This window comes from Tupaia chinensis, unplaced genomic scaffold (genome assembly GCF_000334495.1).
Source record: "Tupaia chinensis unplaced genomic scaffold, TupChi_1.0 Scaffold148904_1, whole genome shotgun sequence".
NCBI lineage: Eukaryota > Metazoa > Chordata > Mammalia > Scandentia > Tupaiidae > Tupaia > Tupaia belangeri.
In genome coordinates, this window is record NW_006208752.1 from 2092919 (window position 1) to 2107362 (window position 14444).

Genomic DNA, 14444 nt, shown 5'->3' on the forward strand with positions numbered 1-14444 from the left:
AGATTATAGAAACTTGTGTCCTCATTGTCATTGGTTTCCATGAATGTTTTGATTACAGTCTTTATTTATTGAGTAGTTGTGGAGTCATTCAGGAGTAGGTTATTTAGTTTCCATGTATTTGAATATTTTTGAGGACTTCTCTTAAAATTAAACTCAAGTTTAATTCCATCTTGGTCAGAGAAGATGCTGGGTATAGTTTCTATGCCTTTGAATCTGTAAAGGCTGGCTCTGTGCCCTATGATGTGGTCAATCTTCGAGAAGTTTCCATGTGGTGGTGAGAAAAAAGTGTATCTTGTGGTTTTTGGAAGGAAAGTTCTATAGATGTCTGTTAAGTCCACTTGATTTATGGTATCATTTACGCGTCCTTTATTTCTTTACCTAGTTTTTGTCTAGATGATCTGTCCAGAGGGGATAGTGCAGTGTTGAGGTCTCCAACTATTAGTGTGTTGCAGTCTATCTCCCCTTTTAGATCTAACAGTCTTTCCTTCACATATTTGGGTGGTCCTGTGTTGGGCGCATAGATATTAATAAATGCTATATTTTCTTGATCGATTGACCCTTTTACTACAATATAGTGCCCTTCTTTGTCTCTTTGAACAGTTTTTGTTTTAAAGCTCATTTTGTCAGAAATTAGTATTATAACTCCAGCTCTTTTTTCGTTCTCATTTGCATGGAATACCTTTTTCCACCCCGTAACTTTCAGTCTGTGTATGTCTTTATTCATGAAGTGGGTTACCTATAGGCAACAGATAGAGGTTTTCTGTTTTTTAATCCATTCAGCCATTCTGTGTCTCTTGATTGGAGAATTTAATTTATTAACATTCAATGTAATTATCAATGTAACTGGACCTGTCCTGATGTTTAGGTTGGTCATTGTTTTAGTTGCCTTTTACTCCTTTGTCCTGGCTGTTACTTCTTTAGTTTTCCTGGAACAGTACTTTCTTCAGGGTTTCTTGGAGAGCTGGCCTGGTGCTGGCAAATTCTTTCAGGTTTTGTTTGAGAAGATTTTAATCTTTTTTTCCCCATATGAAGGATAATCTTGCAGGATATAATAATCTTAGTTGAAATTGTTTCTTCTTAACACTTTCAGTACATCTTCCCATTCTTTTCTTATTTTTGGAGAGATTTTTGCTATGGGGCGCGTGCGCTCGCCAGCCAGACAGAGAGAGACATAGAGAGAGAAAGCAAGAAATCACCCCCCAGGGGGTATGGCCATGCCACAATCCCTTCTCCTCCATTCTCCTCTTGGGATCTTGGGCACACATGCACACGCGCTTGGCGTGAGTTGAAGCCACCAGGTCCGGGACTCGAACTGCGGTCGACTATGTGGGAGTCCATCGACATAGCCATTACGCTAACTGCTGGTCCCATCTTCCCATTGTTTTCTTGCTTCCATTGTTTCTGTTGAGAAGTCCAGAGTTAGCCTGATGGGGTGGCCTTTGTGAGTCACTTGTCTTTTCTCTCTTGCCAGTTTTAGTATCTTATCTTTATCTGTGGTCTTTGCCAGTCTGGCTATGATATGCCTTGTTGATGATCTTTTTGGATTGATTCTGTTTGGAGTCCTTTGTATTTCTTGGCTCTGGATGTTTGAGTCCCTCTCTAGACTTGGGAGATTTTCTTTCAAAATTTCATGGAATAGGTTTTCCATGTCCTTACTAGTTTCTTCGTCTTCTGGATTACCAATTATTCAGATGTTAGACGACTAATGGAATCTAGTGTTTCTTGTATGTTATCCTCATTTTTTTTTGGTTATTTTCTCTATCTTTTTGGTGGTTTTCTCTAGGTCAGAAATTTTATCTTCTACATCAGAGATTCGATCTTCAGCATTTTCTAATCGACTTTTAATACTTTAGAGAGAGTTTTTGATTTCCTGTATTACAGACTTCACCTCTGATATTTCCATCTTATTCTTTCTTAGCATGTCCATTTCTTCCTTCATAAGGTGGAAGGAATTTCTAATCTCCTGTAGTTCATTGTCTCTTTTCTGTTTCAGCTCATAGTATTTGTTCACCATGAATGTTCTAAATTCTTTCTCAGACGTTTTGGTAACGTCCTCTATTTTTTCAAGAAATGGAAGGGAGTCACTGTGTTCTTTTGATGGAGACATATTTCCTGTTTTATTCAAACCTGAGGTTCTTCTACTTCTAACCATTGGGAGATGTGTTCCCTTGGAATACCTTTTAAGAGAACGTTTCCTTGAATAGGAGCAAGTGTGTTTCCTTTTTGCAGTGGACTGAAGACTACTAAAGTAGTCTCTTTTTTGTTTGTGTTTAGTAGTGTGATCCAAGGAGGAGTATTCTCTTCCGGTGTATAAAGAAAAGTATCTCCTTTTTATGCAGGTAGTTCAGTAAAAGGGAGAATCCCGGAGAGTCTTAAAATACTAGAATATTTCAAAACTGTAATTCTAGACCTATCTAAACCGCCAGGGATAGTGTAGATAAAGGAAGTTAGGACGTTAGGACTACATAAGTGGGAAGAAAATAATAAGGAAAATAAAGAAAAAGTCGTGTGCCGTGCGCTAGGGGTCTGCAGTTGGAAGTGGCTGCAGAGCTGAGGGCTTTCCTGTGTGGCAAGGAGAAATGAAAAATGGAAGAGAGGAGAAGTAAAGGAAATCTTACCTTGCTGACAGAGATAGGGGTCTCTGACTTGGGGGTCCCAGGGCTGGAGCTGGGTTGGGGAGCCCTGCCTCAGTATCCCTTATGTCAGGGGTCTCAAGTTGGAAGTGGACCCTTTTATTTTTCAATCTGAGCACCGAACAACTTAGCAGAGCGGGTCTGTCCTCTCTACCTTGTCATGAAAGGATTTTCTTCCCTTCCTTTTATCCTCTTGTTTATCTGTGAAAACAGCTACTGACTAAAAAAGAACTTATCAGAGGGGGAGGTCTCCAAGTCTGAGTTTTATAAATCCTGGAAATGAGAGTACTGTTTTGTATAGAAAATACATGTTATGTTTGTAAAGCTGGACTATGAAATAATACCTTGTTTCTTTTTATTGAAATAACCAGAGAAGTTTATAGAAACCAGAGGAGAGACGTAGTTTGATCACACCTAAACATTCAAAGCTTATGAAGCTGATATGATCTAGAAAGACTAACAAACTTTCTCTGTTTCTTTATTAGGTTTAGGTTGTATTTTTCATTAGTTTGTGAACAGAGAAGGCAAATTTAATGAGTACTTTGCTCACTTACTGAATTTGAAAAATAAGAGACTATAAAATAATCTACCCATGAGAACTATATTCTATATAAGCAAGTTATAATACTAAGCAAATTATTTTATTTTGTTAGAGATGGGTAAGAAATTAAGAGATATTAGAAAGGTCTCTTTATTAAAATATTTATTTATTTAAATATGCCATATGGAAGGTGTACTCACCAGAGACAGACAGATTGAGGGAGGGAGGAGAGAGAGAGGGAAAGTGAGAAAGCAAATCAAGTCTGGAACTCCATCCTCAGTCTTCTGTGCGGGATTACAACTCCTTAATCTCCATGTCACCTGCTGGCCCTGGAAGTTCTCTGTTTTAAATGAGGAAATTTAGAAGGAAGTCTGTTTACCTGTGTGTATATATGTCTTTGTGTTTGTGTGTTTTTTTTGTTTGCTTGCTTGCTATAGGGCACATGCACTCACTGGAAAGAGAAAGTAAGAAAGCATCTCTGGGGGATGACCATGGCCACAGTCCTCCTTCATTCTCCTCTCAGGATTTTGGGCATGCACATACACACCTGGTATGTTTTTCAAGCCAACAGGTTCGGGACTCAAACCACACAACTGGCCACGTGAGAACTGTCTGCCTTGACCAGCATGCTGCGGGAGGGCTTGCATTTGCGTTTTAAGAAGTATCCACATAAAATTGTTGAAGAATTATTCTTGTCTCTTAAGACTGTATTACTTAGGGTTTGTGGGAGTTAAATATAGAATCTTGGTAGTATCATAATTAGTACTGTATTGCAGGTGATCTCTGCAGCACTTCTTTTAGCCCCTATGCCAGGACTGAGTTCCTTCTCTGATTTAACCTCAGTAGTGAGAAAATACTCAGAACTCAGGGCTTAGGAGAGGCTTTAGATCCTTCAATTATTTTTCTTCCTTTTTGTGTTATATTGATTTTTTGGAAAAGGAGGCAGCTCAACAGTATATGAAGCAATGCTTGGTTACGTAAAAATGATCTGAAATACTCTTTTCTTTTTAAACAGAGAGCATGTACAAGAGAGCAAGCGAAAAGGGAGACAAAGGGACAGAAAGAGGGGTTATGTGTGTCTTTTTTGGCAAGGTCTTGCCTTTGCTATCCCCTGCCCCATCCGTCACTTAGCCAGGATTACAGGCATGCACCATGATGCCTCGCCTGTTCAGGTTTGTCCAGGATCCAAACCTAGACCTCCCATGTGACCCAGACTCTCATAGCAGAATCCCACTGGTTGTACCACCACAGTTGGGCTAGAATTTGAATTTTCAATAGGTGAATTAATCTTAAGAATATATTTTATTGATTTAGTAATTACCTATTCTAAATTGCCTTTTAGTAATAATTTATTCATGTACACTAATTAAGCTATCAGAGAGACTGGCTATCCAATTAACTGAGATAAACAAGTGGTCCAGAAGCAGTAATAAGAAACTTAAGTCTTGTGTTTGGTAGCAAGAGTCTAAGTATCTTTTTATTTATTTATTTTTTTTTGGAGAGATTTTCACTGTAGGGCGCGTGCGCTCGCCAGACAGACAGAGAGAGACATAGAGACAGAAAGCGAGAAATCACCCCCCCAGGGGGGATGGTCACGCCGCAATCCCTTCTCCTCCATTTTCCTCTCGGGATCTTGGGCACACACGCACACGCGCCCGGCATGAGTTTTAAGCCACCGGGTCCGGGACACGAACTGCGGTCCACTACGTGGGAGTCCAGCGACATAGCCATTACGCTAACTGCTGGTTCCATAAGTATCTTTTTTTTTAAGAATTATTTTTTATTTTATTTTATTCATTGTCATTATTTATTTATTTATTTATTTGAAATTGACCAGAGAGAGAGAGAAAGAGAAGGAAAGTGAGAAAGCAAGCTGCCAGGTCCAGGACTCAAGCCGTGGTTAGCCATGTGGGAGTCCAGTCTCCTTAACCATCATGCCACCTGCTGGCCCTGAGTCTAGGTATCTTTCACTTATGCTATTGCTGCCCCTTTTCTTTCTTTTCCTTCATCATTTCTTTCCCTGTTCCAGACTGCCTAGCAATATTTTTGTATATGTATGTTCTAACACTTGGTGGGTTTACAGAGTGGGATCAGAAAGGAAAGCGAGCCTAGCAGAGGGCACTGAAATCTGAAGGCTTGAGCTCTAAAGGAGGCCAGCGGAACTAATTTTAGAGAAGTTGCTCTTGGAATAGTTAAGGTAGAGAGCAATATATAACAATAGATACATTAATGACACTCTGGTCCTGTTTTTAAATTTTCATTTGTGTTGCTCAGTAATTTTCTTCCAGTTAGCACTCACAGCATCCACTGAACCAGAGAATGTGCCAGAGTTCTTTACATCTGACCTCCCCTATTTTGTGGAAGTAGGGAATCACGACTGTGGAGGAAAGTGACAACAATGTTATTTTTAGACTGAAAGGAAACAAAACAGAACCATCAAGATTGTGTTAGGCAGGAATTATATACTCTGAAAAATAAATTAGTACAAACCTTTTGGGAAGCTAGCTAGTGCTGTGCACTAAATGGCTCAAAATATTTGTGTCTTTGACATAATTCTACTTTTGAGAATTTATTTGTAAGGAAATAATCATAAATATAGAAAAGCTTTATGTGGAATGGAATTTATTATGGAACTAACTATAATAGAAAAAATAGGAAATACAAGCATCTAATTATGAAGAAATGATCAAGGAAATCCCTGTCAAATTGCTGCAGAGTTATTGAGAATGTTTATGAAGAGGATTAAATAACATGAAAGATGATTTTGATGAATATTCAGTGGTGAAAAGGTAGGGTAGAACATTTTCTACTAAATATGGTTACAAATTTATAAAAAATATACCTGTGCTTGGAAAAAAGTAAGTATATTAGAGTATAGGCAATGATTATGTTTGGATAGTGGAACTATGTAATTCATTTTCTTCTTTTATAGCATGTTAAATTTTTTTAATGATAATATACTATTTTTACAGTAGTGAAAAAGGAATGTTGACTCTTTTACCTTTCCATTAAAAAAATATTACTTTGTTTACAGCTCTGTACAGCAATAAAAGTAAATTTACAAGCACTGGAATAAGACTTGTAAAGGAACATTGTGCGGCATGGAGTCACCATCAGAAGAATTTTTTATGAGGTAAGGAATGGGTTGACCAAAACCGGCTGTGAGTATTACGTTTTGAAGAGACAACATTTGTCTTTCCACATAACCTTGGAAAGCTAGTGTGAATGAGATACCCTATGCTGTACTCCAGCAAATTTGACTACTGGGATATGTATCCTTGGTGAAGTGTAATTTTAGAAAAGTTCTCTGGGGATCACATTGTAGCTAAAGAGCTAAGAACTGAAAAATGTGCTACATCTTACCATGCTTGGGCCACTCTCACCAAACTAATGTTTTATTATTTAACAAGCACTTACATAAACTTACTGTGTGCAAGACATTGTTTTTAATGGCTTTAGAACTCATATAAACCTCATCACAACTCTATAAAATGGGTGGTCTTATGATCACCCATTTTATAGAGGTTAAGCATAATGCAAAAACCCTACAAAGTGGCTTAATAGGGCCCAGCCCAAATGACAGTCTTTCCTCTCCAACCAGTGTAGGTTCAGCCTGTCTGTATCCATCTTATATAATACTAACTAATGGATAAGTATTAGAGCTGTTTTTTCCAACCTTGAACTGTTTTGTGTAATAAGCAATATAATCTATTAATTTACAAACGTTTAATGACTCCTTGATGCTTAGGGAATAAATACTCAGACAAAATGTGTATACTTAAGCAAGAACTTGTAGGGGAAGACATAAAAAGTACATCTTTTGGCCAAGTAAATAAGTATTATATTGGAGAGGCTGTGGCTATTTTTAGGAAGGAATTATTATTGAAAATGAGAAACATTTGATAGCTATAAAAGCGAGGGTGGATTGAAAGTATTTGAGGAAACAGCAAGAAAAAAATACTTTAAAAATTTTGGGGGGAAGGTTTAAACTGCCTTGTTTCAGAGTTTTATTTTATACTGAGGAGGTATTTCAATTTGTTTATTCTTTTCTCCCATGACCAAGTGAGACATAGAGAGAAAGACAGCATTCTCACCAGGGTCTTGATGTTGTAACCTCAGCCAGACCTAGCTCATGAGCATATGCGTGCCCCAGGGTCCTCGGGGAGGTGTCTGGACTTGAATCAGGAACCTTCCCATATGGGATTGTTTCATAGAGAATATTGTGTTTTACCACTGTTGCACTGTCTGGTCCCCTTTACAGCTGATTTTAATATGCATCTGGGTTAAGGAGTGCATGATCATGAAATGAAGATGTGGAGTAGAGTATCCATTTGAGAACATTTTGCACTCTTCTCTCAGACCTTGAAAGGCTTCAGAATGTTACTGTGATGTTTTTCATTCCTTGGTTACACAAGGATGTTCTTCCCTGTGTTCCTTTTCAGAGTAAAGCTTAGAAGCAGAAGAAAAGGCAGTTAGTAAGTTTGTCTTTACCATGATGCTGTAAGAGCCCTGAGAATCATATTGTGAAATTCTGTGTGTATAAATTGTCTTTTGTTGAAATTTTCACTAGGAGTATGAAAAGGTAAATAATACTACACTGTTTATCTGTCCCCATTTTCCTTAATTAAGTCAGCATACAGGAGAAGATAAATGATTACTTATTAATTGAAATATAAGTTAAAACAGGTAATATTTACAACGTATAATTCTAGGTAAATCAGTGAATGAGTTTCTCACTTCAGTTTTATCTCTACTAGTGTACAGAATTATGAAGATTATGTAAATCATATAAGATCCTATATTAAGACATTTATATTATCATTTCTATATCATGGTTTAATATAAAAAGCAATTTTATAAATTAATTTTTAGTTCATTATATAACATTGTGTATGTTTGCATTTCAAGTTATGTTAAAAGCACATCCTGTGAAGTTATTCCTTTTAACCAAAATGGTTAATAATTTCTAAATATAATATTGTCCATTGATTTTGGAAAAGTGGACAATTACATCTAGTAGTACCAAGCAAAAAATAAAATGATCTTGGACCAACCTATGTCCTGGTAGTTAAGGCAATGGATCCCACACAGCCAGCTATGCAGTTTGAGTCCCAGACTTGGTGGCTTGAAAAATATAAGTGCATGTGCATGCATGCCCAAAATGCCAAGAGGAGGGGGAAATGGAGAAGGGATTGTGATATAACCATGCTCTATGAGGGGTGCTTCTCACCTCCCATCACCCCTCTTCCCATCTCTCTCTGGTGAGTACACGCATACTCTGGCAAATTTTAAAAAGTGATCTCTGTGAGATCTTTTTTTAACCTTTACCATCCTCATAAACACACATACCTCAGCCATACATAAACATACACACACAACAAAACATTCTTTTCAAGAACCTTTTTCTTTGTCTTGAAACAGTGATACAAGATTATTTATTTTCCTCATTATTTTGATCTGTGGCCTGTTAATGATACTTGAGCCTCCGAGCCAGCCCATGGTGTGGAGGCAGCTAGATCCCACATGGCTAACGTTGTGATGTGAGTCCTGGATCCAGCAGTTTGTAAAATATGTTGTGTGGGTGTGCATGTGTGCCGAAAATCCTAAGAGGAAAATGGAGGAAAAAGGATTGCTTTTTTACTTTCTCTCTCTCTCTCTCTTTTTTTTCCCTTGGAGAGGTTTTTGCTATAGGGTGCGTGTGCTTGTGTGCTCGCCAGGAAGAGAGAGACAGAAAGAGAGAAATCATCCCCCTAGGGGTGATGGCCACGCCACAATCCCTTCTCCTCCATTCTTCTCTTGTGATCTTGGGCATGAGTGTGTACACACATGCCTGGCGTTAGTTTAAGCCACCGGGTCCAGTACTCAAACCATAGTCAACTACATGGGAGTCCACAATGTAGCCATTATGCTATCTTCTAGTCTCACTTTCTCTCTTTCCTCTGTGTGTGTGTGTGTGTGTGTGTGTGTGTGTGTGTGTCTACAGAAAGTCCACATACCCTATAGCAAATTAAAAAAAAAAAGATGCACCAGCTTGTTGTTTTTTCTGTTACCATGGACATGGCATAATTTCTTTAACTTGAGTCTCTAAAGAGATCAGGTACCTAACAATGTTATCATTATACTTCTTTAACTTTCAGGAAAGATTCAGTTGTTCAGTTTTCTTTACTACTACAGGTTAATTGTGTTCTATATAAGGATATAATCTGAATATACCTTTCTTTTTCATTTAAAATAGGGATCCTGCTGTGGAAGAGCAGATAAAGCAGGAAACTGAGAATAAGGTAGAAAAACCAGCTGGCCAACTGGTAAGAGAGCATTTAATTTTCATTAACTTCTAGTTATTTAGAAATGACTAGTATGTATATGAATGTAATCTAAATCCAGTCAGTTTCATTATCTGAAAATTTTTGAGTGACTACTATGTTAATAAGGAAAATGGTCATAATTACATCTCTTTTTAATGATCGATATGGTGTCTTAAAATTATCATTCTAAGTACCAGTCCTTTCCAAAAGTTAAAATTAGTAGAAAATTGACTAACCCAGTAACGTCCCAACAATCTGTTTTAAGAAACCCTCGATTTGTCTTTTGAAGGGATAATTAAAACAAAACAAAAACTACACATATGCAAAGAAAACATACACACTTACTTATTTAGTAAGTAGTTTTACTCAATTGTTTCTGAAGTTTTCTTCCTTATTTTATTATCTTTACTGATAGAATTTCTAAGACTGTATGAAAGGGAGTAACTGAATTATGTAGTAACATAAAGCTTTTATTGCCAGTCACAGCATACTGAATGGTGGTTTAAAATTTTATATGAATACCTTATGTCTTTATATTTAGCAAAAGATTGAAGAAGAGATGCTTGTTTGTTGGGTTTTTGTTAGTGCAATTTTTATTTTCCACATAGTACATGTGATTAATGTCTACTTGTCAATGAAGTTTTCAAAGCTTATCCAGTCATTTAGGATGTGAAAATACATGAAAATAAAATAATCATAGTATTCACCTGTATGAAGTTGTCACTGTCAAAAATCTTGCAGAAGAAATACAGTATCTGCAAATGTACATTGGGCTATACACGACTGAATAAAAACAAGAACCAGGGGATTAGATCCTGAAAAGAAATTGCTAGGCATATATTTGGTACTATAGAAAGCAAGAAGGGAACAACTTTGGCCAGAATTTGGTTAAATCGGTTTTGCAAAACTGGATCAATAATCAAATATCTTGGTAATTAAAAACATTAAAATATTATTTATCATAAGATATAAATATTTAATAAGCATGAAGATTATAGTATTTTGTTGCAAAATTTTATTCATGTCATGATCTTTATTCCTCAAAGAATTATGTATGTAATTAATTTATTATTATAATTTTTTTTATTTGCTGTAGGGTATGTGCTCTCACCAGAGAGAGAGAAAGTGAGAAAGCAAGCTGACAGGTCTGGGACTCAAACCACAGTTGGCCATGAGGGAGTCCAGCACCTTAACCACCATGCCACCTTCTGGCCCCTCATGCCATGACCTTATTTACAGTAAATGTATTGATTAGTATCTGATAATTCTGCATTGACTTTTGACCTCAGAATTGACCATTGACTCAAAATATATGCACTGATAGTGGTCATTCTTTATAAGGGTTTTTCTAGTTACTTGGTGCTCTGAAAAATTTCAAACTTATGAGGAAGCTGCAAAAATAGTAAAACAAAAACTATGCCTATATATTCTTTTTTTTTTTTTGAGAGATTTTCACTATAGGGTCCGTGCGCTCTCCAGACAGAGAGAGACATAGAGACAGAAAGCAAGAAATCACCTCCCCAGGGTGGATGGTCATGCTGCAATCCCTTCTCCATTCTCCTCTAGGGATCTTGGGCACACACGCACATGTGCCCGGCATGAGTTTTAAGCCACTGGGTCTGGGACGCAAACTGTAGTCGACTACGTGGGAGTCCAGTGACATAGCCATTACGCTAACTGCTGGTTCTCAATGCCTATATATTCTTAACAGAGATTTAACAGATCTGTTAACATTTTTGGACATAATTTTTACTGTAAAATGTAAGGGATATTTCTTGGATATGAATGGGAATGGAGTAATCTTAGTTTAAGACTCAAACCCAAGACAGGAGAGTAGACAAGTGGTCCTGCAATGCACTTTTTTTGGTTACTAGTCACTTTCTTGTTTAGTTCCAGGTCTTTTAGATAACTGACAGTCAAAGAGTCACCCACACCATGCTGTTTTTTGGTAACAAAGACTATATGTGGTTTCAGCAATAAGAAGCTGTTCTGATTTTCAGAGATCAACAGCAACATAATCATACTCCTAAGGTTTCACCTAGATATAGGAAATTTGGTGTCTCATTAAGATTTTCAAGGATATCCTCCTCCAAGTGTCCCAAGGCATTTATCCACCTCTACTGCTCCCAGTTCTTCACAACTAATATTACTAATGGTCTTAATACATCCATAAGAATCAACTTGAAGTCTGAAATTTATTACTTCTCACCTCTGGCTGAATTGAGACAATAAGAGATACTGTATTTTACTACTTTCTTTACAATTTATGCTGTTATAGCACTATTCTTTCTTTGTTTTTATATTCAATTACTGTGTATAATTATAATATACCAAATGAATTCTCCCATTCTGAATACACTATATATTGGTTCAATCAAAGATATTACTATACATATCATCAACAGATAATTTTCCATTTTTGTGTCCCTTAAATGTTTTGCTTCTTTCCCCCTTGATTCCCTCTTTCTCTGCCCTCTATCATTTCAAATTGCTGTGTGTTTAATACCTGAAGCATCATTCACATACAGTAAAAAACACTCTTACAGTTTCTGTATTATGTGGAATTATTTATGTAATACTGGAAGTTCCTTGAGAATAGAGAGAATGCCTTAATTTTTTTTTTTTTCCTAAAGCAGGGTCTCCCTCTGTCATAATTTTCCTGCCTCAGCCTCCTGAGTAGCTGGGGCATAGGTGCCTGTCACCATGCCTGACTCTTTAAGTCAGGTCTTATTATGTTGCATAGGCCAGCCTCCAGATCACAATCCTCCTGACTCAGCAGCTACTTGGGAGGCTGCCACTGTGCCCAGCTCTTAGAATAGACTAGGAATTGAACTTGGGCCTCACATATGACCTCAGTCTGTGGAGCAGCATTATACTAGAGTGTGTCACTAGTGACTGAACCAGGAGTGTCTTACTCTTTATTTTTTTAATTAATTTATTTTTTACATGAGGCAGTTCCCCTAACAGTATTTTGATGCTGTGACCCACCTCTAGCCTTAGCTAAAATAATATATAAGTATATACCCGGTGTACTCAGGGAGATCTCTGGATGTAAACCTGGAACCTTTATATGTGGGTCAGCCTCACAGTGTGTTAAGTTTTACTGTTGTACTACCATCTAGCCCCCAAAATGCCTTAATTGGTAACTAGAATTTTTTATAGTTCTGTCACAGTGATCTACATGTAAGAGGCACTTTGTTCTTTTTTTTAATGCTTTGGCTTAATACTTTGGTTTAATATTAGAGTAAATATGATTGTGTAATTTTGAATGTATAATGTCTTCTAGGAGAAACAGGAAAAGGAGATACCTACTGATCTTGTCCCTGTTAACCTATTATTAGAAGTAAAGAAGTTATTAAATGCAATTAATACTCTACCAAAAGGTGTGGTTCCTCACATTAAAAAGTTCTTACAAGAAGATTTTTCCTTCCAAACTATGCAGGTAATATCCTAATTTGTTCTGTATCAGAAGTGCAGCTGTCTTCTCTTTGCATGCCAAATGATGTGTAGCAATCAAATGTATAAATAATAATAATAATAAAATTTAAAAAAGTGCAGCTGTCTTACAAATGACTTTTTTTTTTCTGAAAGAGAGATTTTTGCTATAGGGCGTGTGTGCTTGCTGTAGATACAGAGAGACAAAAAGCAAGAAATCACCCCCCCGGGGGATGGCCATGCTGCAATCTCCTTTGAGAATTCACACATATGCATCTGGCATGCGTCTTAAGTGTCTGGTCTAGGACTTGAACTGTGGTTGACTACATGGGAGTACAATGACGTACCTTTTAAACACCATCTGCTTGTCCCAACCGGCTTTTTTTTTGTAGAGAGATTTTTGCTGTAGGGTGTATGTGCTTGCCAGAGAGATAGGAGACGGTGAGAAATCACCCCCCTAGAGGGGATAGCCACACCACAATCCTTCCTCTTCCTTTCTCCTCTTAGGATTTTGGGCATGCACGTACATGCGCACCCAGTGTGAATTTTTTTTAATTAATTTATTTTTATTTACATTTTTTAATACATTCAATCACATTATTTAGCTTACAAGGTGATCATTTCAATATAAGAACACTTCTCCCTGATCAAGTTGATCAAAATATAACAACACTACCTCCCTGTCTCAACAATGCTGTCTTCGTATCCCTCCTCCAAATGTTTTTCCCCAGGCCCCACTCCTCCATACACACCACATTTGGCATTCACATCCACCTCTTGTGTTTGTTCATCCTTTAGCCCATCAGTTTCAGTTACAGAGTGCGGATATTCGGTAAATATTAAGTGGGGACATACAGTGTCTTTACTTCATAGCCTGGCTTGCTTCACTCAGCAGTAAATCTTTCATATTCTTCCACTTTCTGTCAAAAGCCAGGGTTTTGTTGTTCTTAATGACTGAATAGTATTCCATAGAGTATATGTGCCACAATTTTTCAATCCATTCAGCCGTATGGGGCATTTGGGTTGGTTCCATGTCTTAGCAATCATGAAAAGTGCTGCAATAAACATCGATGTGCAAGCTCTTTTCCAATGAGAAATTCTTTTGTCCTTTGGGTAGATGCCAAGAAATGGGATTGCTAGATCATATGACAGTTCTATTTGTAGACTTTTGAGGAATCTCCAAATTGCTCTCCACAGTGGTTGGACAAATTTACATTTCAACCAGCAGTGTAAGAGAGTTCCCCTTTCACCACACCCCCTCCAACACTTATAATTTTTTATTATTATTATTTTTTTATCTTAGCCATTCTGACTGGGGTTAGGTGGTATCTCATTGTTGTTTTGATCTGCATTTCCCTTATGATGAGGGATGTTGAGCATTTTTTCATATGCCTTCTGGCTATTCGTATGTCATCTTTAGTGAGTGTTCTTTTCAACTCCTTCTCCCATCTTTTAATAGAGTTGATCATCTTTTTTCCAAACAGCTTCTTTAGTTCCTTGTGTATTCTGGTTATCAGTTCCTTATCTGTT

At 37.2% G+C, this 14444-nt stretch overlaps 1 protein-coding gene across 1 annotated transcript in view; it reads left to right on the top strand.

Moving 5' to 3' along the window:
- Positions 1–14444, top strand: part of DZIP3 (DAZ interacting zinc finger protein 3) — a 175447-nt gene that overhangs the window by 13658 nt on the left and 147345 nt on the right. The window contains exons 2-4 of the mRNA XM_006170766.3: positions 6209–6307; positions 9410–9479; positions 12766–12921. Coding sequence (XP_006170828.1) covers positions 6276–6307; positions 9410–9479; positions 12766–12921 — 258 coding nt within the window. The 5' untranslated portion in view covers positions 6209–6275. The remainder of the gene's footprint in view (positions 1–6208; positions 6308–9409; positions 9480–12765; positions 12922–14444) is intronic.